Source organism: Vitis vinifera, chromosome 3, assembly GCF_030704535.1.
Source record: "Vitis vinifera cultivar Pinot Noir 40024 chromosome 3, ASM3070453v1".
Taxonomy (NCBI): domain Eukaryota; kingdom Viridiplantae; phylum Streptophyta; class Magnoliopsida; order Vitales; family Vitaceae; genus Vitis; species Vitis vinifera.
This window is the reverse complement of record NC_081807.1, coordinates 3,881,239-3,890,337: the sequence shown is the minus strand read 5'-3', so window position 1 is coordinate 3,890,337 and position 9,099 is coordinate 3,881,239. Positions and strand designations below refer to the sequence as shown.

Sequence of the window (9,099 nt, the reverse complement as noted above, 5' to 3'; positions counted from 1 at the left end):
TCCCTTTTTCCCCTTTTTTTTGCCTTCGTATTTATTTACTCTTTCCCCTTCCCTCTTTTTTTTTTTTTTTTTTTTTTTTTTTTTTTTTGGGTATTCTCGAATTATCCGTCAACGTCCGATAAGGTTTAATGTTTGCAGCTATGATTCTTTTACGGTACTAGCCATTTGACTGGGATCTCCATCCCATGGTTGAATCTCAACGCCTCGAATTTTCGGCCAGTAATTTTCTGCCACCTCAAAATTACCTCAACATCTTACAATTGAATTACCGCTGCATTTTCTCCACAATCTTTTTCTTTTTCAGATACACGTGTTTAATTTTCTAAGCATTCAAGTGAACTTCTACATTAAATATATTTAAAATTTGTAAATTCTGTCCACTTGTTAAGTCAGTTTCAATAAATGATGACACATCATCAATAACTAAAAACTACACATCATATTATTTTATATTCTCCAGTTTAATCATAGAAAACAGTAATTTTATTATTAAAAACATCTTTAATAATTGCATTCCCACTAATCGAAATACTTTTTTTTTTTTTAATCTTTTTACCTCTCTCAGTAAAAGCCACCATGATCGATCCATGCTGGCATGCTGCCGCCAAACAAAAATGAGCATGGGCATGTGAGGTGAGGTGAGGGTGGGTGGAAATTATTGTTTGACCTTGCGAGAAAGTTGGCAGCTTCAGGACTCTACTAAATCTTCAAAGCATGTTATGTATTTTTTTTATATTTATTTATATATATATATATATATATGAAATAATGTTGGGTGGCTCGTGCTCTTGACTTATTAGCCGTATAGTCTACGCATTAAAAAATTAATAAATATTCAAAGATTTTGACAAGGTGGATATTTTTATGAGCCCTAGTTAAATGTTGTTTCATTTCTTGGCCTCTGAAGGGGACGATACCCATGTCATAATGGGCACGGATATTGAGTCGTATACTAGTAGGATCTACTCGCAGTATTGTGTTCTTTAGGCGTGTTACATCCACTGTGAAGTGAAACGAAAGTTGTATCCTAACAAACACAGGAGCCAAAACGAATTGCATTGAATATGACATATGACTTGTGTTTACTTTGGAAGAATACTAAGCCTATGTTTGGTTCCGGAAAATTGGAAAGAAAATGCTAAGAAAATAAAAATAAAAATAAACTAAAATAAAAAATAGACTAAAAATCAAAAAATTATTTTTATTTATTACTTCAAACTCATTTTAACTCATTAATATAAAAATTAAATAATTAAAAATATGAGTATTTAACTAATTTTAATTATATTTGATTTTTTTATATATTTTTCATAAGACAATCAAATATGAAAAAAATCATATTTCTTTATTTTGTTTTTTTCTTTTAGTATTTTTCAAAAACCAAATATGTTGAGATATTAGGAATGTTTAAATATTAGGAAAGTTGAGATATTACGATATTAGTTGTTCTTTCCTTATATCATTCATTCCTTGTATCATTTTTTCTCATTCTTAGAATGGTGATTACCCTCTATATATATTATGTACATGAACGAATGAAATAATTAATGAAAAATTATCATTCATCAATTTGAAGATGGTATCAAAGCGGTGGGTAAGTGTACATAACACTTCAGAATTTCTGGACTCATGGACATTAACAACCATCTCTTCACCTTTTGATTCTCAGCATACCATTTTTCATATCCATCTTCTGACTTTTTTGGTGGATTTGTCTTACCTCAAATGTAAGAAAGTTTTTCCCGTTCGGCGATATGCATCTCCACGAGTTGTGACAAAACGTCATAGTTTGATTCAGTCAAAATAATTCCTAAATTAAAAGTATCTTCAGATTGAAAAACAATAGTATTTTTTTCACTTTTTTTTATTGTGTGTTAAGTCTAATCAAGTATCAACCGATAAGGGAAGATACCAAAGACTTGTGGAGAGATTAATGTACTTAGCTCATACAAGACCAGATCTTGTTTATGCATTGAGTGTAGTAAGTCAATATATGCATAATCCTTAAGAGCAACATATGAATGCAGTCATGCGTATTTTGAGGTATTTGAAGAATGCTCCTAGGAAGGGAATTTTGTTCACTAAAAATGTTGATCATCAGAATATAGAAGTTATAATGATGCTGATTTGGTCGGTGCAGTGGATGATAAGCGATCTACATCTGGTTACTTTACATTTGTAGGTGGTAAACTTGTGACATGGAAAAGTAAGAAGCAGAATGTCGTCGCTCGTTCAAGTGCAAAAGAGGAATTTAAAGGTATGACTCTAGGACTTTGTGAGGCATTATGGTTAAGACTCCTCTTACATGATTTAGGTTACCTATCTAGGCAACCAATCCGATTGTTTTGTGACAATAAAGCCGCATGTGATATTGCTCATAATCCAGTACAACATGATCGTACAAAACATGTCAAGGTGGACAGATTCTTCATTAAGAAGAAGTTGGATAATAAGATTGTGGAATTGCCTAAGATTCGATCAGAAGATCAATTGGTCGATATCCTCACCAAAGATGCAGTCTCAAGTCAAGTGTTCTCAAAATTTTTAGACAAGTTGGGCATGTGTGACATCTATGCACCAACTTGAGGGGGAATGTTGAGATATTAGGATATTAGTTGTTCTTTCCTTATATCACTCATTCCTTGTATCATTCTTTCTCATTTTTAGAATGATGATTACCCTCTATATATATTCTGTACATGAACGAATGAAATAATTAATGAAAAATTACCATTCATCAATTTGAAGAATACATAACCTAAGGAAAGAAAAAAAAAATGAAAAGAAAAATGTTTTTTTCATGTTTAATTGTCATATAAAAAAATCAAAAATAAAAAATCAAATATAATTTAAACTAATTAAAAACTTATATATTTTAAAATTATTTAATTTTTATATCCATAAATTAAAATAAATAAAATCAATTTGAAGTAACACATAAAAATAATTTGATCAACTTTTAATTTTTTTTTTCCCTTATACTTTTCCTTTATATTTTATTTTTCTTACATTTTCCTTCAAATTTTCCCGAAAACCAATCATAGCCTAAAGGATTTTGCTTAATGGTATAGCAAAATTATTGACCTTATGTTATGAATTTAATTTTTATTTTTTATAATTTTTATAATTAAATTGTGTTATCAAATATTTGCTTTGAAATGGCCTTCAAAGCCCAAATATTTGAAATGGCTTTAGAAATGGCATTGAGATGTTGTTTTGAGCTATGAAACTCCCGATTTCGTTTAACTTTTCTAGGAGATCGTACTGCATTTCAAAGTTTCTCTCGCATGTCTTGCACTGGACTTAGGCCGGAGATAATCAATATTTGTCTCGATACGAGGTAATCGAGGCGGTGTACGGTGGCTCTCCGCGTCCTCGCCCAAACATCGGGCGCTGGAATGACTTCTGTTTTGCCGTTTGGCCATACAAGCGGACGGTTCCGAGACTGTGGGGACGTCAGCCCTGTTGGACGAGGAGGCGGTGGAGGAGGAGGAGGAATCCTTTCTGCCGAAGTCAAAGACTCCGATGGATAAGGGTTCGTTGGTTGTCTAACTGGTAAAGATGGAAACAGATCCGGAATGAACAGTGGCCGTGAATTCGTCGGCAGAGCTTGTGTCCGTGGTGATGTCCTTCTCGGCGACGGTTCTTTCACTGGCGAGCCCCGACAAGGACCATATCCAGGAGGACGTAAAGTAATAGCGAGGCGGTCTTCTTTAGATTCACACTCCTTGTCTGTCTCTGAAACATCCTCCCTCCTCTTCTTCTCCTCGTCGGTTTCTTGCTTCGTGTCTCCCATGATCATATCTAGGGTTATGGAAGAACGTGAGAACTCATTGACTGTCTCCGAAACCTTCTCCCTCTCCTCCTCGATTTCTTGATCCGTCTTTTTCATTTTCTCTTCGTTGTTCATACTGGATCTTCGGCGGAAGACTGTGAGAAAGAAAAAATAACTAGGGTTAGGGGAAGAATACGAGGAACAAAAAGAAACTGCGTTGATCTTGGAGACAGGTATGAAAGAAGTTAATTTATATCAATTTGATTTGACGTAGACATCTTCAAAATTCAAACGGCACTTCCCATTCTTAGCGTTTACCTTGATTTCATTACTGGATACATGAATGCATGCATATTAATTCCTTAAATACGTGTATAATCAATTATCACCCTTCCCAATTTTTGATACATTAAAATCCGGAAATGGCATATTAAATAAGTCTTAGGTTGCCTAATGGTACAACAAAATTATTTACCTTAGGTTATGAATTTAATATTTATTTTTTATAATTTTTTAATTAATTTTAGTTATCAAATATTTGTTGTTAGTTTAAATACAGTGTTTTTGTTATGTTTTAAAAACAAATATAAAGACGAAAAATATGAATTTATCTTACAATTTAAAAGTTATTTTTAAATTTGAAGTAGTAAAAATTTGTTGGTAATTAAACATGTTTTTGAATTTTAAAAGTTGTCATCTTTTTTAAGGAATCCTTGAAGAGTTTAATACTTATCTTTTTAAAGTCAGAGTTATTATTGATTTTCTATTTTTAAAAACAAACAATATCTTGTCTTTTAGAAAACATCAAACGATAACTTATAGTCTCAAAAACATTGTAATTATTATATAAAAAATAATTATTTACAAAAATAACTTCTATTTATTGAAAATAATAAATATAACCTTAATTTAATATTTTTTACGTCTACATTTAAAAAAAATGTGAGGATTTTTTTTATTAAAAAGGGTTATATTTAATATTTCAAAAAGATAAAGGTTTATTTTTAATCAATTAATTCTTTTACAAAAATATACGAAAGAGAAGAGAGATAATGTACAGTTTCAATAAACACGAAATTTTGGCCAAATTATTACAAATTTATAAAAGAAATCCGGATTAAAAATAAATAAAACAAAAAAATCCCATCTTTAACTAACATTCATCCAAGTCTTGTAAGTTCCTAGAGATCAAGAGAGAAATCAAACAAAAAAAAATCACATCTTCAACTACATCCAATCCAAATCTTATAAGTTCCTAGAGATCAAGACATATCTCTGTAAATTAAAGATGAAAAGAAGAAAAAAAAAAGAAAATGATGTAATTGTATATAACGGCTGTTGATGAATTTCTCAGCGGAGAGAAAAAGGACCACTGGGATCAAGTTGTTTGCACAAATCGAGATACGTAAGATAAAGAACTCGATCCTTGCAAGCAGTTCGATGATTCTTGGTGTGTTTACAGAAGTATTTTAACTGTTCCAGTGTGCAGCAGCCGATCATCTGTCCAAGGAGCAAAAACAGCCAGTTTATGGACCTCTTCTTCGCGGAAATGCATGGCTTCACGCTGTTTTCTGCCCCACAGTATGTGCAGTTTGGGAGGGTAGGGCTCTTCCAATTGTCTGGAGCACGGTCTCGCATTAAGATCTTGTTTTGAGCTATGAAACTCCCGATTTCGTTGAACTTTTCTAGGAGATCGTACTGCATTTCAAAGCTTCTCTCGCATCTCTTGCACTGGACTTGCCCGGAGATAATCGATATTTGTCTTGATACGAGGTAATCGAGGCTGTGTACGGTGGCTCTCCGCGTCGTCGCCCAAACATAGGGCGCTGGAATGACTTCTGTTTTGCCGTTTGGCCATACAAGCGGACGGCTCCGAGACTGTCGGGACGTCTGCCCTGTTGGAAGAGGAAGTGGAGGAGGAGGAGGGATACTTTCCGCCGGAGTCAAAGACTCCGACGGATAAGGATTCGTTCGTTGTCTTGCTGGTTCAGATGGAAACAGATCCGGAATGAACAGTGGCGATGAAGTCGTCGGCCGAAATTGTGTCGGTGGCGTCTGGAACAGTGGCCGTGGCCATGACCATGACCATGACCATGACCGTGGCCATGACCTCGGCGACGGTTCTTTCACTGGCGAGTCCTGGCAAGGACTATACCCAGGAGGACGTAAAGTAAGAGCTAGGCGGTCTCCTTGAGATTCACACTCCTTGTCTGTCTCTGAAACATTCTCCCTCCTCGTCTTCTCACTGTCGATTTCTTGCTTTGTGTCTCCCATTATGATATCTAGGGTTATGGAAGAACGTGATAACTCATTGACTGCCTCTGAAACATTCTCCCTCTCCCTCTCCTCCTCGATTTCTTGATCCGTCTTTTTCATTAGCCCGTCGTTGTTCATACTCGAAATATCTTGGATCTTCATGAGCGGAAGACTGAGAAAGAAAAAATAACTAGGGTTGGGGAAGAATGCGAGGAAGAAAAAGAAACGGGGTTGGGGAAGAATGCGATGAAGAAAAAGAAACGGCGTTGATGTTGGAGATAGGTATGAAAGAAGTTTATTTATATCAATTTGACTTGAAGTAGACTTCTTCAAAATTCAAACGACACTTCTCATTTATCCCAGAGTTTATTTATATCAATTATTACATTACTCAAATTTTGATACATTAATTAAAATCCGAAAATACCATATTAAATAAATAAAATAATAAAAATCGATACATTAAAGTCCCGAAATGCCATATTAAATAAATAAAATAATAAGAATCCATTCATTAAAGGTAAAATTTAATTTATTCCCATTCTCAAACAACTTAAAATTGGAAAATTTGTATGTTAAATGTATTTTAAAATAATATAAAATATTTTCCAAATTTAATTTTTTATATTTTAATATTAATGAATGATGTATTAATAGTGGCATGTTATTATTCAAATATTATTATTATTATGTAAGATGTAAATTTTTTTTATTCATGGAAAAGGATGAGACAAAGTTCCATGGATTAGGCAATAACCACCTCCTGAAAGATAAGTCTTATCACTTTTGTACAGCTTTGAATGAAAATTGATTGGCAAGTAAAGAACAGAGTTTTATCAAACGTAAGAGTTTCATCCAATTAAGGTAAGCGAAGAAATTAGATATAACGGTGGTTCCTGTCCTATCCTGCTCGCTCATTGAATTAATTCATCAATGAAACGTCTTCTCATGGGGAAGGACGAAAACAAGTTGCAGAAAATGACGAGTTCTTTTGTGTTTAAGCATGAAACTTTCTATCCACATGCTTTTATTTGATTGATTTTTATCGACTTGTGCAAATTGAAGTTTCTTTTCGTGATAGGGAGGATTACTTGACCAATTATTATTGAGACTACAACTCATAGGAAAGAACAAAGCAAGATCAAATATAAGGAAGCATTGGTTTATACATTCCTCTTAGACTCTAGGAATAATTTTTTTCACTATCTTTTTTTGAGAACCACATAAATAAAAAAATTAAAAAGATGAAATTCTTTTTCATTATCTCAATTTCAGTAATGAGCCTCCCAAGGTAATGAGCCCCCCAGTATGGGGAGGCTCGTTACTTCAACTAGTCCTCGTGTTTCTCGAATGGATCTCTTAGTTGTTGAGAGAGTTGTATAAAGGTGGTATATAAGACATACACAATCAAACTTAAAAGTAAACTTGGTGTAGAAATTGCGATTGGGGTTATTGTTTCTATTATTATAAAATTGAATTTCAAGTAGGGCAAAACAGGATTTTCATTGTCTAGAATTTTAGATTTTTATGGAAAGTCCGAATTCAATTTTTAGTCACAAGTGATCAAGATCATTTATGTGATCAAGAGTATTTCCTCTGAATTTTGCTCTTTTAAGGTTAACTTGCTCACGGAGAAGCTTTTTTTCGTTTGCTTGCTGAAAATGAATGGATTACCTTGAAGCTCCATACAGTCACATACTAGTGCTAATAAGTGTATGGATCAATTATTACACTGCCCAAATTTTAATACCTTACAATGCTTCAATGCCATAATAAAGAAATAAATAATAAGAACCTATTCATTAATATTTGATTGGTTAAAGGTAAAATTTAATGGATTCAAAATCTTTTCAAGTGAAGAGTCATACAAGAAAAAGGCTAAATTTCACTATAAATTGGATCTCTCATGAAATTTGGAAACCAGATAGCACTTTGGACTGTCGAAGTAATATGAGCTACCTAATATTGCGGTTCATTTTCAACTCCCATTAGATCATAAGATTTTAAAGGCAAAGAACACTTTGGCCGAGTCTCCTATAAGATTTTGAATGCAGAGAGCGTTGGGTCTCTTGTTGTATACCAATTTGTCAAAGTGACAATGATAGGAGCTATTTGGTGTCATTGATTTTGATGTGGTTTGGGAGTTGTTATCTATTATTAAGTATTAAAAAAAATCTTAATGGAGGACAAAACTATTTTTATAACACATTTTTCAAAAATTACATAAATAATGAGACCTAAATTATATTCATGTGGAAAAAAAATATATGAGAGTACCGAATGATGTTAGAATTATGTGCTCAAAATGACTCTTACTTTAGCTTATATAAGAGAGTAGAAAGCTTCTGGAACCATGTGAAGCCATCTACACATCTTTACTAATAGACGAGTGTAGAAAACTTTAGAGAAGTTTATGAACTTTCACACATTTCTACACAATGATGGAAGATAAGAGAAAGGATCATTTAAAGCCATACACATATTTCTACTAGTGGATGAGTATATATGAAAACTTTAGAGAAGTTTATGAACTTTGACTCTAGAATACATGAAATTTGAATTATTTGATGAAATTTTTTATTTTGTAACTTTTTTTTTAAATGTACTTATGAAAACACTCTTTTTTTTCCCAAAAAACAAAGGAAAAAATGTGTGGAAAAGGAAATGATGAATGTATTTGTCAAATTGTCATAGGCTCCGAGTCATGTCTCACCAAAACTAGTGATTTTTTTACAATTGTGACATCGCTCCACCAAACCTAGTAGGAACCAAGAGGGTAGTGACACTAATTGTCCAAGATAAAGGGGAGCGATCCACTTTATGAACCACCACACTTGATAAGTCTCCTTAATGAAAGAGAAAAGGACTCTGATGTTTGAACTATTCATTAATGGTCGGCTTAATTGGTACCCTTTTAGTATGCGTTGCAAACACTTTCATTTTTTTCGTCTCATCCTCTCTATAGAAGCGAAACTATAATAGATAGAGTAGATGGTCCAACTACATAACTCTTTCTTTTTCATTATTTCCATGTTTGTGCCTTGTGGCACGACATCACCTGCACTATG

The 9,099-nt window shown here is 33.3% G+C and overlaps 2 protein-coding genes across 2 annotated transcripts; both read right to left on the bottom strand.

Moving 5' to 3' along the window:
- Positions 1-3,271: 3,271 nt before the first annotated feature.
- Positions 3,272-3,910, bottom strand: LOC104878816 (uncharacterized). Its single transcript, XM_010649588.1, has one exon. The coding sequence runs from the start codon at positions 3,908-3,910 to the stop codon at positions 3,272-3,274; it is 639 nt and encodes a 212-aa protein (XP_010647890.1).
- Positions 3,911-4,926: 1,016 nt separating this feature from the next.
- On the bottom strand, positions 4,927-6,291 carry LOC104878817 (uncharacterized). The gene has a single exon (XM_010649589.3). The coding sequence runs from the start codon at positions 6,191-6,193 to the stop codon at positions 5,126-5,128; it is 1,068 nt and encodes a 355-aa protein (XP_010647891.1). The 5' UTR covers positions 6,194-6,291; the 3' UTR covers positions 4,927-5,125.
- Positions 6,292-9,099: the final 2,808 nt, after the last annotated feature.

Bases quoted from the DNA above. Each gene is read 5' to 3' on its own strand.
- LOC104878816 (XM_010649588.1), bottom strand. From the start codon at position 3,910: ATGAACAACGAAGAGAAAATGAAAAAGACGGATCAAGAAATCGAGGAG.
- LOC104878817 (XM_010649589.3), bottom strand. From the start codon at position 6,193: ATGAAGATCCAAGATATTTCGAGTATGAACAACGACGGGCTAATGAAA.